The sequence below is a fragment of the Apodemus sylvaticus genome, chromosome 9, assembly GCF_947179515.1.
Source record: "Apodemus sylvaticus chromosome 9, mApoSyl1.1, whole genome shotgun sequence".
Taxonomy (NCBI): domain Eukaryota; kingdom Metazoa; phylum Chordata; class Mammalia; order Rodentia; family Muridae; genus Apodemus; species Apodemus sylvaticus.
This window is the reverse complement of record NC_067480.1, coordinates 90,874,693-90,896,128: the sequence shown is the minus strand read 5'-3', so window position 1 is coordinate 90,896,128 and position 21,436 is coordinate 90,874,693. Positions and strand designations below refer to the sequence as shown.

At 42.0% G+C, this 21,436-nt stretch overlaps 1 protein-coding gene across 2 annotated transcripts in view; it reads left to right on the top strand.

Annotated features, from left to right (window-relative positions):
• The window catches only part of Kcnq5 (potassium voltage-gated channel subfamily Q member 5), a 557,693-nt gene extending 544,815 nt beyond the window's left edge, over positions 1–12,878 (top strand). For both annotated transcript variants that reach the window (XM_052192554.1, XM_052192553.1), the window contains 3 exons: positions 4,950–5,081; positions 6,412–6,538; positions 8,245–12,878. In XM_052192554.1, the coding sequence (XP_052048514.1) occupies positions 4,950–5,081; positions 6,412–6,538; positions 8,245–9,207 (1,222 nt within the window). In that variant the 3' untranslated portion in view covers positions 9,208–12,878. The remainder of the gene's footprint in view (positions 1–4,949; positions 5,082–6,411; positions 6,539–8,244) is intronic.
• Positions 12,879–21,436: the final 8,558 nt, after the last annotated feature.

Sequence of the window (21,436 nt, the reverse complement as noted above, 5' to 3'; positions counted from 1 at the left end):
TTAGAATTATTAAGCCATGAGCTTCATTTCATCTCTCTAGGTGACCAGAAAATGGCCTACTCCCTGCTCTCTGGGAGATAATACATTTCAAAGTAAAAAGTAAAGCGACATACCACACCAAAAGGAATGTGTATATTCTAAATGGGGTGATAAATAAGCAGAGAACCCCTACATTTGTTCAAAAGGGAAATATATCAATCAGTAGGGTTAGGGGACAAAGAAAACTTGAGAAAATGAAGATGGTGAAGTGAATGGGCAGAGAGAATTCCAAGCACGGGTCCCTTTGGAAAGAAAGACAGAGATAAAGATAGATAAAGTGGTATATGTTGCTTTAGATTCACTTGTGCAGGCTGGAGAGATGGCCCAGCGGTTAGAGCACTGACTGCTCTTCCAAAGGTCCTGAAGTTCAAATCCCAGCAACCACGTGGTGGCTCACAACCCTCTGTAATGGGATCTGACGCCCTCTTCTGGAGTGTCTGAAAACAGCTACAGTGTGCTTACATACAACAACAAATCTTTGGGCAAGACTGAGCAGAGGTCCTGAGTTCAAGTCCCAGCAACCACATGACAGCTCACAACCATCTACATTGTACTCATATACATAAAATAAATAAATCTTTAAAATAAAATAGTTTTAGATTCACTTGTGCAGTGTCAGAGGACACAAGACTTGCCTGGACAATCTGCTTTCGTTATGAAGCTGCTTGCCTCCCAAGCTCCCTGTGAGGGAGCTCTCTGGATTGGTAGACCATGAGCCTGGGCATCCACAATAACTTATCACTTAAGAGGTGAATGCCCTTGGAGTGGGTTACTCAAACTCTAGCTTTCCCCTGACTCCAAGAGGGAGGCGGGAAATTGTAATGTTTTGAATTGGTGTGGTGCAGATGAACTGCTAAGTACCGTGCAAGACATCCAGAAAGGTGGGACTATTAGAGAGCCCTGGAAGAGGGCAAGGGCTGCCTCGTCTCGCTCAGCTTTGTACCCTTCCTGCCCAGCTGAGCATCCAGGGAAGCATCCTGAATGCTCTCATCCAGGTCGCTGCACTGGAGTTGCAGACGCAGTGTGGAGCATCCCAGTGATCACCAGAGAAAGGATGAAATGCTGCAGCAGCAAGCACAGCAAGACATGCTCAGAGACGCTGCGCGGGCTCTCCTGTCCCCCTCATACATTTTCCTCTCTCTACCTCTGACATTGAATATGGATTTTGCCCATCCCTGAAGAACTGGGGAGACCTGATACAGAAAAGGGGACATCACTGGTGCCTAGTCTTCCTTAGAGCAAACAGTATAGATTGTCTCCAAAGCACGTATCGTAGTGTCCCAGAAATAGAAAACTAAGGTTATTGTTGTTCTACTGTTTGTAATGGGATCTGGCGATGTTATCCACACTGGCCTTGAACCCCTGACTTGGTAAGCCTTTTGCTCAGACCCCTGAGTTGCAATGACTAGAGAGGCACCTCAGCGCTTAGCCGCAAGTTTGATTTAGACGCTAGTCATATTTTCTTTCCTGCCGTGTTGCTGATCCTAAAATGCTGTGCCATGCATGCTGCGGGATGATGCACAGTTAAAAAGCAGAAAAGGCAACATACAACATGAACTAAATGGCATATATAACTAGTTAACTACTGCAATGCTAGTAACCGATGAAATTAGGTAGAGGTCGTCCTCATTAAGGCAAAAAACAAAAAAGTAATTCAATTAGAGTATTTCCGTCAGGGCAGACACAAGAGGCCACTGTGGGCAGGCTGCTGAAGACACCTCCCCTCCCCCACCCCCATCCACCGCACCTTCTCACTGTCGCCATGGGAGGTTAAGGTATAAGGCAGGAGCCCAGATGACCTGGGTGGGATCATGCTTTGCTATGTACCGGTTGCTTATTTGGGGGAGGTGAGGAAGGTCACTCTAAGATCTTTGTATTTCTGCTTCCCTAAATATGTATGACGCAGAGAAGAACAGCTCTTCCAGCCCTGTTGAAGCTAAAGCATAATGCCCTGTGCACACAAGTGTGTGCACACATGCATGTTCATGTGGGTGGGCACCTAGAGGCGCATGTGCAGGTGAGACCAGAGATTGGCATGTGATGGCTTCCTTGATTGATTGACCCCCCCCCCTGTTTTTTTGAGGCAGGGTCTCTCCCTGACCCTGGAGCCCCACTGAGCCTGAGTTCTATGTGAATACTAGGGATCTAGACTCAGGCCTTCAAAGCCAAGTTTTCCCAGCCCCACCCAGATATCCTTTACTTTCCACTGAAATTTTTTGCCTAAATGGTTTTAAGAAAACAAACAAATAAACACATTGCTGAGTGTGGTGGAGCATGCCTTTAATCCCAGCACTCTGGAGGCAGAAGGCGTGCTGATCTCTGTGAGCTCAAGGACAGCCTGTTCTACAAAGTGAGTTCCAGGACACCCAGGACTTTTACAGAAAACCTGTGTCATTAAAATAAAATTGAAAAACAACAATAAATAAATAAAATTTAAAAAGATAATGATAAAAGGAAGAAGCAGGGGACGGGGAAGAAGAGAAAGAAGAATGAGGAGGAAAAGAAGAAACATAGAAAACCTGAATAAGAAGAAACAAATACAAAATTCTGAATAAGAATATTGATGTTGAAAAATATGGTAAAGAGTTAGGATGTTGTGGATGAGGGATTCAACAGTAATTAAGATATAATTAAGTTGAGGTTAAAGATACAATTGAAAGGGGGCTGGAGAGATGGCTCAGCAGTTAAGAGCACTGACTGTTCTTCTAAAGGTCCTGAGTTCAAATCCCAGAAACCACATGGTGGCTCACAAACAACTGTAATGAGATCTGAACCCTCTTCTGCAGTGTCTGAAGACAGCTACAGTGTACTTATGTATAATAAATAAATAAAACTTTTTTTTAAAAAAAGATACATTTTGGAAGATAGAGTTTGGTTTTTTAAACTACTGAACAACTTGAATTCAATCATATAACCTATCACTTCAGATAGGTAATGGATATTTTCCCTTTAAACTCTAATCTTTCCACTTTTGATCAGAGGATGATAAATATTAGTTTTTAGAACAGAGAGCAGTTCCCTGTCTGGAAGCCTGGACTATTATAATAGGAATCAGTGAACAATTTAATAGTTGAAAAACACCATCAGGTTTAACATTTACCAGCTATGAGGCTGCACGGATTAATTAAAATGTCACACTCCTTTGCCTTTAGCAGGCACTTTATGACACTATCACAGTAACTAATTACCAAACCAAATGAGCTACTTGATGGCATCAGGAAAGTGACTGGTGAAATACTGCTTTAAAATCTGGGGCTCCTGCTAATGGAAGCTTTGTAATGAATGAACTCTTATCCCATTGATAACTGTACTTGAAAAGAAAAAGGAAAAAAGGGGGGGGGAGGCAGCTAATCTGAAACTATATGAAGAAATAGTTTGTGGAATTTTTTACAAGTTTCAAAACTGGTATGCATTGCTTTAGAAAGAATAACCGAGGTTTGCAAACATACTTGGATCTCAAAGACACATACAAGGAGCTGGTGAAAACGCTTGCAACCTAGCCGCAACCTAAATTCGATCCCCTGGATCCACATGACTGGAAGAGAGAACAGACTTCTTCAGGTTGTCTTCTAACTCCACGTGTGTTCTGTGGCCTATACATACACATGCAGAAAGAAAGAAAAATAGAAAGAAAGAGAGGGAGGGGAGAAAGGGAAGGAAATAGAAAGGAAGAGTAGGAAGGGAGAGGAGAGGGAGGGAGTGAGGGAGGGACATATAATTTCATAAAAGACCACTTGGACAACTATTTGGACAATTATTCTGCTTATGGAGGCATACTTGAGAGTGGTGTGCATGTTTGTCTCAGTGTGTGTGTGTGTGTGTGTGTGAGAGAGAGAGAGAGAGAGAGAGAGAGAGAGAGAGAGAGAGAGAGAGAGAGCACAAATGTACATGTAAGTGCAGGTAAAGTGCAGATCAAATGCTTTCCTCCAAATCCACCCTATCTTTTGAGATGGAATCTCGCACTAATCCTGTGGCAAGTCAGTGCCAGGAATCCACCTGCCTCCACTACCCCAGCAGTGAGACTACAGCTGTATGCCACCAGAGCCAGTTTTTTTTTTTTTACATGAATACCAGAGATCCAAACTCAGATTTTCTCATGCTTGTATGGCAAACAGTTTCCCAAATGAATCATCTCTCAGTGTGTTCTATTTTTAAGAGATAATGTCACTCCATCTTATGGTATCTTGAATGTCTGTGGTCACAAAGGATTGCTTTTGACTATGGTTTTAATTAGAGATTTCAATGGGTATTAAACAGATAGATCTAACACTTAATGTTTAGTTTCTTTCTTAGTGTGTGTTGCTATGCTGAAGGTGTGTCTCACATGAAATGTTCTTTTTTCTTTTTTTTTTCTTTTTTTGATTTTTTACTTTTTTCGAGACAGGGTTTCTCTGTATAGCCCTGGCTATCCTAGAACTCACTCTGTTCAGGCTGGCCTCGAACTCAGAAATCTGCCTGCCTCTGCCTCCCAGAGTGCTGGGATTAAAGGTGTGTGCCACCACCGCCCAGCACATGAAATGTTCTTAATAATGCCCTCTTTAACATCTGACGTTTATATTGCATTACTGTAGGAGAATAAAGTAATTTGATACATGATTTTTGCTTCCCAGAGTTTTATATGTGTATATATATATATATATTTCAAAAATCTAGGGCAGTATTACATATGCTAAGCGAGTCTCCTACCACTGTGTTGTATCTCTGGCCTAAGACAGATGTCACTAGCTTCTCCAAGCTGACCATGTAGCCCAGGCAAGTTTTGAACTTGTAATCTTTCTGCCTTGACCTCTATAGTAGGATTATGGGTCTGTACCGCTATGAGATTTTTTTTTATATATTTGATGATGAATGTATAGTAATTTATTTTTGACAAAGTTGTGAAAAATAATATCCAATATGTATTGATACAGAATTATGAAGTTTCATGTTGCAAAGCGGAAGTTTAAGGAAACATTGCGCCCATATGATGTAAAAGATGTCATTGAACAATACTCCGCTGGTCATCTGGACATGCTGTGTAGAATTAAGAGCCTTCAAACACGGTAAGTAGTGGGTATGGAAACTATTTGGTATTTCCTACAATACACAAAACCCCTCAATTCTGTATTTCTGATTCATTTTTGGTTGGCAACATAGATTGTAATCCTTCTTTCCATGTAGGTATTATAGCAAACTTTGACAGCCTCCACAGATCTGGAAAATGGAGAGAGTGTTAGTGGTGCCTCATAGGGTTGACATGACCACTGAGTAGTCAGTGTAGTTTGTAACATGTAGTAACCTTGGCACTGGCTAATCAATGTTCATGACAGGCTAACAAGGCAGCTCAGTAGAACACTTTACAAAAAAACAAACAAACAAACAAACAAAAAACCATAGCTTTCTTACCTGCTTATCACCCACATATCAGGTATCAAACAAATGCTCATTAAATCTGCTCTATCAGTGTAAAATAATCAGAATTATCATCTCATGGCTTTTATGGTAGAATTCAGAACTGACTGGTCCAAGGTGGAGACAAGTTATTTTGCTTGGACAGTTTTCCTCTAATTTCCTACTTATATGATATGATTCCTATATGATTTCATATATAATCATATGTAATGCTGCTAAGCTTTAAAACTCTTACAGTTTTTGGACAAGTCTAGATAGTTACGCAGGCTGCACTGAGGGGTAAATCTGTGGAGGCCCTCCACTCTGACATTCTGCAAGTATAGCCTCCATTGTGCTTTTGTCAAAGTGTAGGTATGTCAGTCTCCATGGTCCAGTGGGTTTTCTTCTCTTTTATTTTAACTTATTTACATTTCCTTTTTTTTAAAGATTTAATTTATTATTTTATATGTGTATAAGACACTGTAGCTGTCTTCAGACACACCAGAAGAGGGCGTCATATCTCATTACAGATGGGTGTGAGGCACCAGGTGGTTGCTGGGATTTGAACTCAGGACCTCTGGAAGAGCAGTCGGTGCTCTTAACTGACTGAGCCATCTCTCCAGCCCTTTTAATATTTTTTGTTTTTGTTTTTGTCTTTCGAGACAGGGTTTCTCTGTGTAGCCCTGGCTGTCCTGGAACTCACTCTGTAGACTAGGCTGGCCTCAAACTCAGAAACCCGCCTGCCTCTGCCTCCCAGAGTGCTGGGATTACAGGTGTGCGCCACCACCTGGATAACAAATCAATTCTAAAAAGAAAGATAAGCATATCAACTCTAAAATATTTCACATTTTACAAATTTGATACTTGTCTTTCTTTTTTTCTTTTTCTTCTTTTTTCTTCCTTCCTTTTTTTTTTGAGAATTGCACTTTTGCCTAATACACACACACACACACACACACACACATTTCGTGCCTATAACCAGATATCTTCTCTGTCTGACAGCGTTGATCAAATTCTTGGAAAAGGACAAATCACATCAGACAAGAAGAGCCGAGAGAAACTAGCAGCAGAGCACGAGACGGCGGCTGACCCCAGCATGCTCGGCCGGGTGGTGAAGGTTGAGAAGCAGGTAGGCCTCAGCCCCACTTTCAGCTGCGACTCATTAATCGGGGCAGCGTACATGCAACCTAAGTGTTAAGATTCACGCTAATCATTTCAGATTTTACCTTATGTGTTTGAGTGTTTTGCCGGCATATCTGTCTGTGCTCGAACTTTAGTGCCCAAGGAGGTCAGAGGGAGGCAGTTGGACCTCCTGAAACTGCAGTTGGGAGTGGTGTGAGCTGCTATTCCCAGCTGTGGGTGCTGGGAATCACACCCTGGTCCCTGTAAGTGCCCTTCACCTGAGCTATCTCTCCAGCTCCTCAAGTGAATCTTGTTTGGGTTGTTTTTTGTTTTGTTTTGTTTTGTTTTGTTTTGTTTTGTTTTGTTTTGTTTTGTTTTGTTTTTTGAGACAGCTCTGGCTGTCCTGGAACTCATTCTATAGACCAGGCTGGCCCTTGAACCAACAGAGATCTGTCTTCCTCTGCCTCCCCAGTGCTGGGATTAAAGGCCTGTGTCACCATGCCTGGCCTCCTAGAGTTAATTCTAATCATCAGTATATGTTATAAGAATGAAATGGATAGTATCTAATTGCCTGTGTATAGATAGTGTTCTTTAAAACACCTTTGGATTGCTGCTGAAGGAAAAGAAACTTTTTTCTTTTTTTTTTAAATTAGATATTTGCTTTATTTACATTTCTCATTAGGAAAAGAAGCTTTTATCTTATCCAGTTAATACTTATCTGGAAGCAACTATAGAATTTCAGTGATAAAAACAGCAAAAGTCTATTTGTCGGTCATGTTTTATTTTATTTTCATGGTGCCTCCTATAGTTTCCTTCATTTAAAGCAAGATTTTAAAATCTCACCATAATTGTTAACCCTGAGACTATATCTTCTCAAAGAGTCTTCTCAATGGCATTCATTCATTCGAAAGCATTTTATTTATTTTATTTATTTCGAGGATTGCGGGACAGGTCTCACTATGCACCCCTGTCTGGAAATCACTACCTGATCAGGCAGGCCATGAAGTCTTAGCAATCCGCCTGCTTCTGCCTCTCAAGTGTGAGGATTAAAGACGTGCACCACCAACCCGGCTTTCACTTTAAATTTGATTGATCCTTAAGTTTCCTAAATTCATGATAGACTAAGTTCTTACTAAAATCCACTAGCATTCCAGAAAGGAAATCAAGCAGTAATGCCAAGAAAATCTTGCCGATTGAAAAATGATTTGAGGTTGCATTTCAATGGTACTTATTTGATTTCAAAAAAACTATTTAAAGTTTTAAATTTTGTTTATTTTTTTTTAAGATTTATTTTGTTCATATGAGTACGGTGTTGCTGTCTTCAGACACACTAGAAGAGGGCATCAGATCCTGTAACAGATGGCTGTGAGCCACCATGTGGTTGCTGGGAATTGAACTCAGGACCTCTGCAAGAGCAGTCAGAGCTCTTAACTGCTGAGCCATCTCTCCAGCCCCCTATGTAAAGTTTTAAAGAGAAGAGAGGAGGGGGCACAGAGGGTCCCGTAAATGCCAAAGTAACAACCTCCCTTTCCTCCTCTGTCATTGTCACGACCAGCCAGTGTGACACTCCCTAAGAGTTACAATTGGAGTGGCCTTCACGGTATTTATTTTACTCTGTCAATACAATCTTATTTCACCTTTTTAATACCGAAAGTCAAGACAGTTCTCCATAAGATTGTGTACTAGGTGTATAACTATTCTCTCCACTTCCAGGTTCAGTCCATCGAATCCAAGCTGGACTGCCTGCTGGATATCTACCAGCAGGTCCTCCGGAAGGGCTCCGCCTCGGCCCTCACGCTGGCGTCCTTCCAGATCCCACCGTTTGAATGTGAACAGACCTCTGACTATCAAAGTCCTGTGGATAGCAAAGACCTGTCGAGCTCCGCGCAAAACAGTGGCTGCTTAACAAGGTCGGCCAGTGCCAACATCTCAAGAGGCCTGCAGTTCATCCTAACGCCAAATGAGTTCAGTGCTCAGACTTTCTATGCGCTCAGTCCTACTATGCACAGCCAAGCTACACAGGTGCCAATGAGTCAAAACGAAGGCTCCTCCGTGGTGGCCACCAATAACATTGCAAACCAAATAAGCGCCGCCCCCAAGCCAGCAGCCCCAACAACTTTACAGATCCCACCTCCTCTCACAGCCATCAAGCACCTGTCCAGGCCGGAACCTCTGCTCTCCAACCCCACTGGCTTACAAGAGAGTATTTCTGATGTCACCACCTGCCTTGTTGCCTCCAAGGAGAACGTTCCATTTGCACAGTCAAACCTGACCAAGGACCGGTCCCTGAGGAAAAGTTTCGACATGGGAGGGGAAACTCTCTTGTCTGTCCGCCCCATGGTGCCCAAGGACTTGGGCAAATCTCTGTCTGTACAAAACCTGATCAGGTCGACAGAAGAACTGAACTTACAGTTTTCAGGCAGTGAGTCAAGTGGCTCTCGAGGCAGCCAAGATTTTTATCCCAAGTGGAGAGAATCCAAATTGTTTATAACTGATGAGGAGGTCGGTGCCGAGGAGACGGAAACAGATACTTTTGACGGCACCCCACCGCCTGCCGGGGAAGCGGCTTTCTCATCAGACTCTCTAAGGACTGGAAGGTCACGGTCATCTCAGAACATTTGTAAGACAGGAGACAGTACAGACGCCCTCAGTTTGCCTCACGTCAAACTGAACTAAGTTCTTTGTTTCCTTTCTAAGCATAGCTGTTCTTTTAGCCATACATATCACTGCATGAACTACTCTGGAAGCCGTCTAAAGAGTTGAAATTGCGCAAGAATCAGGAAGAACGCGAAAGGCCATTTATAAGCCCGTTATCTTTTAATTGCATGAAAATGCATGTTTAGGGGTGGCAGAAATTCCAAGGTACATCGACATTAACCCGTGCATTTAATAACGTACCTTGAGTCTAAAATCCCGAGCCAATAGTCGCTGCTGATGCTATGGGGTGTGTGAAGATGTCGGGATATTAGTTCAATTGCAAGAGTTGATGCTGTATTTTGAAATTGTGAGAGTAAACACCTTCAAATTTCAGGCATTTCTGCTTTATGACTAGATACAAAGTACATTTTCAAAATTAGGCCATCATGTATGTTTAGACACAATGGCTATCAACAGCTGCTAATAACACAAGTAAAGCAGAATTTGGAATATAACCGAAATGGCTGCTTATTTCAAGATACCTTTGCCAACCCATTCTCCGAAGTCATTTCATCGATGTAATTGGAATGTCAATCTGTGTGCTTCTGGTGACTTAGCGCTGTGGCAAGCAATTTTGCACATTGTTTTCATGTTGTCCTTTAATGCTGAGAATGTTTTCCAATTAGAAAATGGCCAGATAATATTATTGAGGGCCAGTGGGGGAGGAGACTCCCTCTTCCTACAGCATCTTCCTCTTCATGACAATACAGTCTCTAATGGAGGAGTCAACTCTGTAAATGAAATACTGGTGGATTTAACAGCCTGTGCAACTGGGCTGGTCTCTCTATGAGGATATGACCACAGGTTTGCCCATCCTGTCCCCTCAAATGGCCAGGGTGGCTAGCAACTCCCATTTAGTGGACATAGAAGTATAGGGCCTGGGGGAGGGGCTACCTACTTGAGGTTGGGGGAAAACAACTTGGAAAGACTCCACAGTTACCACAAGTGGGTGACATTAAAAGAAGTTCCTCCCCCTCTCCCCCATGGGCAAGGAGGACAGGAGCCCAAACGAAATAACTAGATTTTCTTAGAAAAATAAATATTGTTAGGAAATCCAACTACCTAAACATCCCTTATTCTTGTATAACAGAGACTTTTGCAATCTATTTATTTTTAATATGCCCTGAGTGTCTTTTGCTATTATGTAGCGCATTTTGCATATGAGAGGCTAAAATGAAACTTCCTTTACTTTTATACTATAGTGAACATTTTTCTAATTCTTCCCAATGATATTATCCCAAATGTGAAACTACCGGCTCAGTTTCCAGGTTATGAACATTTATAACTGCGAACCAGATAGCACTGGATAGGTCTGCAGATCAAAACTCCTTACTCATATATTATGATAGAAAAGAAACAAATAGAAAACTATTTATTAAAAATGTATTTCCCAAAAGGCAAGCAACAGTGGCTGCATTTTAGAATTCAGCCCCACACCTGTAATCATGGAGATGGGGAGCCTGAGACAGAGGATCATGAGTTCAAGGCCAGCCTGGCTCAGACAGCAAGAATGTGGGGGTTGGGGGGAGCGCTAAGGAAAGATCTATAACTGACAAGTTATCTAAGTTTTAACTAAAAGTTCCTGAAAGAACTTTTTTTTTTTTTCTGTTTTTACTGGGGGATTTGGAGGGGGGAAACTTTTCAACCTTTTTAGCATCCAAGTCAAATGAGCAGAATCTAGGGATGTTAAGCGGTTGATGGAAGGAAGAAAGCCTCTGAATGCACCAGCCTCTCACCCAGCAAAATGTCCCTGAACAATCGCCTTTTCTTTTCTTTCCTCCTAACTGGTGACTCCACACCACCATTTTGCTTTAGAACTTCACCAGGCTTTAGCCAAGCCTCCACCGTCAAGCAAACCAATTCTCTCTTCCTCCGATGTGCTCTCCAACCTTTAAGTAATGTCACTTAAAGTCTTCCCCTCTCTCTCACCCCTCAAGGATGCATGCAGGGTGTGATCGAGCACACCTCTAATCCCCAGGACTTGAGAGGCAAACTCCTGGATTCAAAGCCAGTCGGGTCTATAAGGTGTGTTCCAGGCCAGCCAGGATGACAGAGAGACCCTGTCTCAAAAGTAATTAAATAAATAAAGCATAAAAGGAGACAAACAAAAACCTTCTTGGACTCTTAATACAGTCTCTTAGAGTGTAGCATTCAGGATCTTCTGGCCTATGAGAACACCTATAAAGTCTGAATTCTACACTTCATTGAAATGTTTCTCAAGCCTTTAAAGCTATTCTTTCCATTTCACAAACAGAATGCTACTCAATTATTAATATTATTTTTTAATTTACCTATGTCTCCAACCAACCTCAATGAGGTACCCTCCAAAGGACATCACACACACACACACACACACACACACACACACATCCCATTCCATTAAACAAAAGCCAGAGATACCTGCCCAGCACTGAAAAAGGCTCACTCCAAATATGGCTGAGGAAGAGGAGGGAGCTGACAGGTTCCAGACAGCACTGATACTGTCTCAGGTTGAACCCCACTGGCAGCAAGAATTGTGAATGTATCAGGGACCCCTTCTTAGGCATCCTCAGGCCTCAAACACAGTACAGTTCATCTAACATAGCCGAAGGCTGAAGAGTCAGAGAAAAAGCCTAAACGTGTCCCTGCGGTCTTAAGCATAGCAAAAATGTGAAAGAAAAAAAAAAAGGCATTGAGAATAATGTCTGGACATTGAAGCCATGATGACCACTTTGTGTCTGTTTTATTCTAGCACAAAAACTCCTGGATGTTGGTAGGTTTTGGATGTGTACATTTTAGAGGTATGTCTATTACATCATGCTCTAGGGGAATGGAGGAGAGGGTCTCCCATTTACTCTTAGCAGAGGCCCATTGCTCCACCCCAAAGAGTGGAGGGGGTGGGGGGAGGGGAGCACAGTTTAGCTGAGCACAGGGAGTAACCCTGTACTTTCTCAGCTCAAACCTATCTGCCCTCTGCCAACCACAGGGCTGGTGGAGGTCATGTAGAACAGCGATCATCCCATGCAGGAAGTTACCTAGACCATTTTTGCCATGTCTAATCTAAATGTTCGCATTTTGTTGAACCAAATTGATATCTGTAGATGACAAGTTCATTTCATTTAACAGCTTTATTGGGTTTTCTAAGTACTTAACTCGGGTTCTTAGGTGCCTTTCTGACCTGCCATTGGCTCAGCCTTTTGTTTTGTTTTTTTTGTTTTGTTTTGTTTTTTTCTGGAAGGTTCTTAATATGAAAATCAAATAAGCCTAATAGAGGAGTTGAAGCACATACTAGCTAAATATCATCCCATTTCCAGAGCAAAACTATAAAGAATGATGAAACCCAGGCAAACAGATCATCCAGTCAGATCAAGGAAATATCACAGATGCTAATTCCCCAGAACCCGTGTTTGCTTCTTTTTTTTTTTTTCTTTTTTTGCCTTAAATGACATGGTTGCATTTTTGTAAGGAAAATTTAATTTAATATAATTATGTGCATTTAACTGAGCAGTTCCAAAAGTCATGTACAAAAACAATGCAATTGTCTGTTTCCTGAAAAACAAGTAAATCAGGAATATCCTACCCATTTCAAGCTATCGTTAAAATGTAATTTCCTTTGCTCTTTTACCAAGATGATTTGTTTTAAACTAAAACATTAAAAAGATGTCTATAAACAGCTAGTGTGACTGCTTTTATCCGGAATGAACTGGTTGGATCTGTTTTAAATGTCTGTGATGAGATCCGTTGGTAGAGTTCTCTGGAATTGGCTGACTGACCCAAGTAACTCAACTGTACAGATTTTATAGTGATATATGTCTGTGGTGGTGGTAAAGAAACTGCTGCATTTGGGGAATGTGGAAGATTTGCATGTGTTCTCAAGGATAAAATTAGAAAACTATAAATTTTTTTTTGATTGCTGAGGATTCGACTGAGCCTGACCATGTAAGCCCCAGACCAAGCCAAGCAAAACCTAATTTGATATGGTTCATCAAAACTCAGACACCAGTCTGTGTTATTGGATCTTCTCTTGAGTACAATTTTGAATAGCCCTTACTTACACGTCCTGAAACAGACATGTTTTAGATTACAGATTAATGTCGATTTTAGGATATTTGAAAATGCATAATATACTGTAGAGATGGGATCCAAGTCTAAACACGAAATTCATTATGTCACATACACTCAAATCTAAATTCATATAAAAGCTAGGCAAGAACTCTACCATGAAGCTCACCCCAGATATTTGTCATTTTTTTACTAATGCCTGCCATGGAAGAACATTTTATGGAATGGAATTTCCTATTTATGGTGTTCATGTCAGTATTAAAAAGCTTCTGGATTTGATAGCCTTTGGGGATTCAGCCTTTGAGATACCCAGCCAGTATAACAAAAGGGTTTGCTAAAGGGGCATCAAGAAATGGAAGCCAGATAGATACCCAGAACGGCATGAATGCACACACCCAGATCTGCCTTACTGGGAAAATGTTTCTACCTCAAAGCGATGGTGCCTTTTGTCCCAGGAGAAATGCCATTATAGAGGCTGGATTGCTCCTAAGGAAAACCCAACATCATTCCCCAGCACCCACCACTGAGCGGCTCATAACATGCTGGATATCTAGTTCCAGAGAATCTGACACATTCTTTTGGCCTCCAACGGCACTACACACATTTGGCATGCATAAACTCAAGGACGAATATACACATAAAATTTAAAAACAAATAAATCTTTAAACAAACAAAACCAAAAACATAAGAGTAAGATCCTCTACTAAAGTCAGCCATGGTTGTCATGCCTGCAGTTCTAGCTATTTGAAAAATAAGACAAGAAGTAGAGGCTAGCTATATAGTGAGACTCTTGGTCTATATACAAACAAACAAACAAAAATCCCAACAACTACAATAAAAATACCAGTAAGAACAAAGATTCCCATTACTTTTAACTACTGGCAACTCTGTGTCAGGAGGCTAGTATTATTAGTTCAACTATTTTCAAAGAAACTCAGAATCTTGCAACTTCTAAATACAGAGGCATAAAATCCTTAGGGAGACATCTTTATGTTGGGGTCCTGGAATCAACTCACAAGGCACACAAACACCTTTCTCAGTCAGACAGGGATAGTTTCTTGAACATACACCCTGTACTGGCTGGTTTTGTGTCAACTTGACACAGAGTGGAGTTATCACAGAGAAAGGAGCTTTAGTTGGGGAAGTGCCTCCATGAGATCCAGCTGTGGGGCATTTTCTCAATTGGTGATCAAGTGGGGAGGGCCCTTTGTGGGTGGTACTACCTTTGGGCTGGTGCTCTTGGGTTCTATAAGAAAGCAGGCTGAGTAAGCCAGGGGAAGCAAGCCAGTAAGAAACATCCCTCCATGGCCTCTGCATCAGCTCCTGCTTCCTGACCTGCTTGACTTCTAGTCCTGACTTCTTTTAGTGATGAACTGCAATGTGGAAGTGTAAGCTCAATAAACCCTTTCCTCCCCAACTTGCTTCTTGGTCATGATGTTTGTACAGGAATAGAAACCCTGACTAAGACAAATTGGTACCAGCATCGTGGGGTATTCCTGTGACAACCTGACCATGTTTTAGGGAGGACTGTGGAAGGACTTTGGAACTTTGGGCTAGAAAAGCCATTAGAATATTAAGAGCTCAATGGAAAGTTCTGTAGGAGCTTGGAAGACAATGTTAAGAACAGTGCAAAAGATGGAGGCCTGGCTTGTGAAATTTCAAAGGGAAGATTAAAGACTCTTACAGTGGCCATGTTTTGATTGTGAAGATTCTGTGGTTTTGGTTAGCTGGGGCTGAAGAATCATCTGTGAGTAACAAGATACCAGAACCACTAAAGCAAACCTTTGTGTTACTGGAACTATTGTTGCTGGTTAGCTGGAGCTAAGAAATTAGCGGTGATTAAGAAGAGACCAGCATCACTGAGATGAAATCTTCTTGGAAGTGTCTTCTGAGAGCATAGAGTGTTCCAGAGATAGCTACAGTTGTATTTTGTGCTGTGGCTGGACTTGGTACTGTGTAAAAGTCACCCAGATGGTACTGGTTTTGAAGGCATGAAGGGGTCATGAAGAGCAGCTGAGGCTCTTGGCACAGTGAGAGGCCACAGAAGGCCATTGGTGAAGGTGCAGCCTCAGTTGGAATTGATGGCCCAGGACTTGAAGGGGTCATGCATAGGAGAAGAGGCTTGTCACCATGAAGAGAGCCTATGAGAGGCTATTGGTGAAGCCTAATTACAGTAGAAGTCAGCAGTGTTTTGGAGATGCCAGTACCATGCAATGACCACCAAGAACAGCAGCAGCAGTGGAGTACAGGCAGCTGGAGCCTAGAAGACAAGCTGTGTGCTACAAAGGGCAGAGCTGGAGAAGTGACTCATGCCATTGTTGGAGCCCAGAAGATTGTGAGTTGGATCCCAGACATGGAACCACTGGTGTTTGAGTTTTGCTTTTGGTTGTGACTGTGCCCTGATATGTTTCCCTCTTGAAGGAAGAAAGTATTTTAGTGGAGCCCACAGTTAAAAGACTTTGAATTTTTAAAATACTTTGAATTTTAAAGATAATGGACATTTTAAGGTGATTGAACTTTTAATATGTAAAGACTGTGGGACTTTTAAAGTAATTTAGATCTTAGGGATGAGTAAGAAAGTAAGGGTTGAGGCTTAATAGTGATGTGTTTGTGTGTCAAGTTGACAAGGGGTCAATTGTACTGGATAGTTTTGTGTGTCAACTTGACACAGGCTGGAGTTATCACAGAGAAAGGAGCTTCAGTTGGGGAAGTGCCTCCATGAAATCCAGCTGTGGGGCATTTTCTTAATTAGTGATCAAGTGGGGAAGGCCCCTTGTGGGTGGTACTAACTTTGGGCTGGTGCTCTTGGGTTCTATAAGAGAGCAGGCTGAGCAAACCAGGGGAAGCAAGCCAGTAAGAAACGTCCATCCATGGCCTCTGCATCAGCTCCTGCTTCCTGACCTGCTTGAGTTCCAGTCCTGACTTCCTTTAGTGATGAACTGCAACGTGGAAGTGTAAGCTCAATAAACCCTTTCCTCCCCAACTTGCTTCTTGGTCATGAGGTTTGTGCAGGAATAGAAACACTGACTAAGACACACCCCAAGACTGGTTGACCAAGGCCATGATGCACATTCAGAAACTGAACCCCGAGTTAAGATTCTACAGGATATTTAAGCCCAAAATCCACAAACATCTGTGCCAAGTTATTTCGTCAATCAGGACTTAGGGATAGGAGGTTTTCTTAGGAACATGTCATTGTTGTACACTTATCCTGCTCCCATTGGTTGGGGTATTTTGCTGTGACAGGGGGCTTGCCTTGCTAATATTCATGACTTGTCTACCAGGATGGGACTTGTCTAACATTCATGTCCTAACTTGTCTACCAGGATGTCAAGTTACCCACATACATGTCTCTTTCTGCCAAGTAGGATGTCAGTTCTGAGGGAGATCTTGGGAACTTGAAAGTTACTAAACCACTACTCAAAATGGAAGTCTTATTCCAAATAATTTCCTATATTGATGCAGTTGGGGGGGGGTATCCCAGGGGTGACTTATAAAGGCAAATACCATAAAAGCTTATACATAGGTGCAGGAAGGGCTGTTGGGTAGCTTGTTTGGTTCCAAACTTATTGTGGGTAACTACACAAAACAGTTCTACTGATTTCTATCATGATTAGTTTCCAAGGGCACAGAACATAACAGAATATGCAATCAATCTTGGCATTAGAAATGTATTTATTTATAATATATCTGCTGTTATTGTTATTCCTAATAACAGCAGAAATAAATAAGCAAGTTTCCTTATAATGGCAGGTTAGCCATAACAGTTACCTTGGCCTTAACATTCCATTTAGGCCTTAATATTTTACCTAGGTCCTAAAGCCCATGGCTTTAACCATACTAGATAAAGAAGAGTATTTCTCAATTGCAAACTTTCAAAACTGTGTATGATCTTCTACTGCTGCATGTAAATAGCCTGTCAAAAGCAACTTAAGGGTTTCCCTTTGGTGACAGTCTACCATGACGGGGAACTCAAGACCCCGGATGCCTGAAGTGGCTGGTCAATTCACATACAAAATCATGAAGGTTGAGAGCAGTGAATCTCTGACTCAACCTGCTTTATCATCTTTCTTATTTGGACCAGGACTCAAGTCTAGGCATCAGTGCAACCCACTTTTTTTTTAAATTTTTTTTATTCGATATAATTTATTTACATTTCAAATGATTTCCCCTTTTCTAGCCCCCCACTCCCCGAAAGTCCCGTAAGCCCCCTTCCCTTCCCCTGTCCTCCCACCCACCCCTTCCCACTTCCCCGTTCTGGTTTTGCCCAATACTTCTTCACTGAGTCTTTCTAGAACAAGGGGCCACTCCTCCGTTCTTCTTGTACCTCATTTGATGTGTGGATTATGTTTTGGATATTCCAGTTTTCTAGGTTAATATCCACTTATTAGTGGGTGCATACCATGATTCACCTTTTGAGTCTGGGTTACCTCACTTAGTATGATGTTCTCTAGCTCCATCCATTTGCCTAAGAATTTCATGAATTCATTGTTTCTAATGGCTGAATAGTACTCCATTGTGTAGATATACCACATTTTTTGCATCCACTCTTCTGTTGAGGGATACCTGGGTTCTTTCCAGCATCTGGCAATTATAAATAGGGCTGCTATGAACATAGTAGAGCATGTATCCTTATTACATGGTGGGGAATCCTCTGGGTATATGCCCAGGAGTGCAACCCACTTTTTTAATAGATATTTTTGCCTCAATAAAGCTAATCAACATAATTCGTCAGACAGGTCCAGATATTAAATCTCTCTCACCAATGTACCTAGAGCCTTGACTTTGGTGGTGATTCCTGTCAAAGTGAAGACACTAACCTTCACACATGAGGGCCACAGTTGCTCTGTCATCTTTTGAGATAAGACTGTTTCTAGTGGGTTGGAGAGATGGCTCCAGCAGTTAGCACTGGCTAAGGAGACATGGTGACACACCTTTAATCCCAGCACTGGTGAGCCAGATCTCTGTGAGCTTGAGGCCATCCTTGCCGGGTCTACACAGCAAGTTCCAGGCCAGCCAGTGAGACCCCCACCTTAAAACAAACATGCATACATAGCACTGGCTGCTCTTGAAGAGGATCCAGATTCAGTTCCCAGCATGCACAGGGCAATTCACAACCATCTGAAACTCTGATTCTGAGATCAAACCCCATCTTCTGGACGCTATGAAGACTGGGCCCACGCTGAGCATGTTGGCAAAACACCTATAACACATTTAACTGAAGAAATTTAATTGTGGGGGTGGTTGCTAGACTTAAAGTGTCAGTGTTACTCCCCTGGTTTCAAATGCTTCAAGTCTGATGCGAGTATGTCTTGGAACATTTTTAAATTCTATATTAATTGTAAAAACTTCTCCTTACAACTCATCTAATTCTAAATTATTGTGGGTTTTTGTTTGCTTGGTTTTGTTTTTTAAAGATTTATTTATGTAGGAGTGCTCTATCGCCATGTACACTTGCATGCCAGAAGAGGGCACCAGATCCCAGTATATATGGTTTTGAGCCACCATATGGTTGCTGGTAATTGAACTCGGGATCTCTGGAAGAACAGAGGGTACTCTTAACCACTGAGCCATCTCTCCAGCCCTATTGTGGTTTTTTTGTTTTTGGCTTTTGGGTTTTTTTTTTCGGTTTTTTGTTTTTGTTTTTTGTTTTTTGTTTTTTTACTTATTCTTTTGTTATGTGTATTTTGCTTTTGGTCACAGTCTTTATTAAAGCAATAAAAAGCAAACTGGTAGCCGGGCAGTGGTGGCACACGCCTGTAATCCCAGCACTTGAGAGGCAGAGGCAAGTGGATTTCTGAGTTCGAGGCCAGCTTGGTCTACAGAGTGAGTTCCAGGACAGCCAGGGCGACACAGAGAAACCCTGTCTCAGAAATTCAAAAGCAGCAAAGCAATCAAATGTAGAAACTTCCAAGCCCTTCTCACAAAGCTAGAGATAAAAGCAAGGTGTCCTCCGAGGCACTCCGCCAGCAAGCTCCCAAGCTCCTCTGGCCTCTCCTGTTCCCTGTCACTTGGATACTGTTGGTGCCTCCTCTTACTATCCACGTGACAACTGACTGGCATATCTTTAATTACTTCTAACACAGGAAGGCGATCTCCTCTTCCCAAATGAATAAAAATGCTTCCCTGGCACCTAATGAAATCAACACTAGGCAAATGTAAAATCCTAGGGCAGGACCATCACAAAGTATGGGATCTGATTGGCTGACACTTAAACCAACAGAGTTAAGGACGGAGAGAAGACCCAGCCACTGGGAGAGGGAGTCGGGGCAGGGCAGTACAGCTCGCCTTTAATCCTGCCACTCAAAAGGAAGAAGCAGGCCGATCCCTGTAAATTCCAGGACAGCCAGGGCTGCATACAGTCTCTGATTCACAACAACAATAGCAACAAAAGAGAAAGAGAAAGAAAAAAAGAATTAAACTGCCCGAGGCAGTTTCTATTCTTGTTCCTATTTTTGGAGATTATAAATCCTATTCACTGAGAATTCGATATCTTGCCAGAGATGTCCAAGCATCAGAAAAAGATGCAATACTACCAGGCCATCTCTGTCCTGTTGCCTCAGGTTTAACACACATAGGAACTGATGTGACACAGACAATTCCAACTAGAAATTAGAGACCTGCCTTGGAGCTTGAAGGAATGTTGATTTGCCAGTGGTTGATATGAAACTTCAGAGAAAAAAAACTTTTATGTTTTGTTTTGTTGGGGGGGGGAGGGAAGCTTCTGTTTGGAGCAAAGACATAAAGACAAAGAATGTTAAGGACGTGATAAAATTGTATTAGTCATTGCAGAGACCTCTTTTAATCCCTAGCTTTCAGAGGCCAGAGGCAGGCAGATCCCTTTGCTCCAGATTCACCTGAAACTCAGAGATCAGCCTGCCTTTGCTTTCTCTGGGCTAGAGTTAAATGTGCACACCACTATGCCTGGTTTTCTTTCTTTTATTTTTGAGATTCTAATAGAATTATATTATTTTATCCTTTCCCTCTTTCCAAACCCTCTCATAAAGTCCTCCATGCTCTCAAATCTATGACCTCGTTTCATTGACTGTTCTTACAGACAGAGACACAGACACACACACACACACACACACACACACACACACACACACACACACACGACACACTCCTAAATAGGCAGCTGTCTGTTTTCCCTCTACTTCTTATCCTGAATAGAATTGGGAAACTTTTGACGCTAATTTATCCGTGAATCTCCTAAAATGTGGAATTATCAAAACATGAATGATATTCCTCTTTGAGAGTAGTTAGGTTGCTTTTTTCTTGTGGTCAGGCTCCCAAGTATCTTTCTTCTGTAAAACTGATCTAGTCTCTGTTTAGCAGTTGGCAGTGTAAAACTGATGTGATTAGCTCCAGAGGTTGTACCAAGTTCAACCATTTTCTGCAACTTCTCCCATTGCATCCTGGTTCAAGACATGAAGCCTCTCTCCTAGTTTGATGCAGTAGAGTCCTGGTAAGATTCAGGATCCTGAAAAAAAAAGTGCTTGGCCTGCTATAATGTTGGGTGGCAATCAATGGAAGGATAGTGCTATTCTGAACAGAATTAGGAAACTTGTCACTAATTTATTTGGGGATCCCCAAAATCACTTTCCAGGAGCATACCCCCCCCCAAAAAAATAATTGATGGTCAGGGATAATGGAGGCTGCTCTGGTTTTGGTTTTTTTGCTTTTTTAACCAGGCTCTATGCACTGACCACCCCGCCTACTTCCAAACATACTTCTCCATCTGTACTCTACACACAACTCTTCTCAACTCGTTTTGTTTTTTTTTGTTTTTTGTTTTTTGTTTTTTCAAGCTAAGAGACTCCCAAGCCTTCTGTGGAACCTGTCTTTTCAGCATATAAAAAAAAAGCCATCTGTATCTTGTTTCTGGCCCTTTCTTTGGGTTAGGCTCCTAGGAGACAGTATCATTGGCACAGACCTAGGAACACAGCTTGCGGAGATCCTGGGTTGGATAAGTTTCTCCCAAGGAGAGAGACTAACACATACAAGGCATTTTACATTCGGCTTTATTCAATGTTTGCCATCACAGAACTGTCTTATGCTTAGGAGTTATCCCTCAGATACCTGCACCTATCAAGTTCTTTTAGTGGCCTTCGAGGTTCTCTTAAACACTGGTGAAAATTCTCACATCCTAGTTTATCAGGAGAGA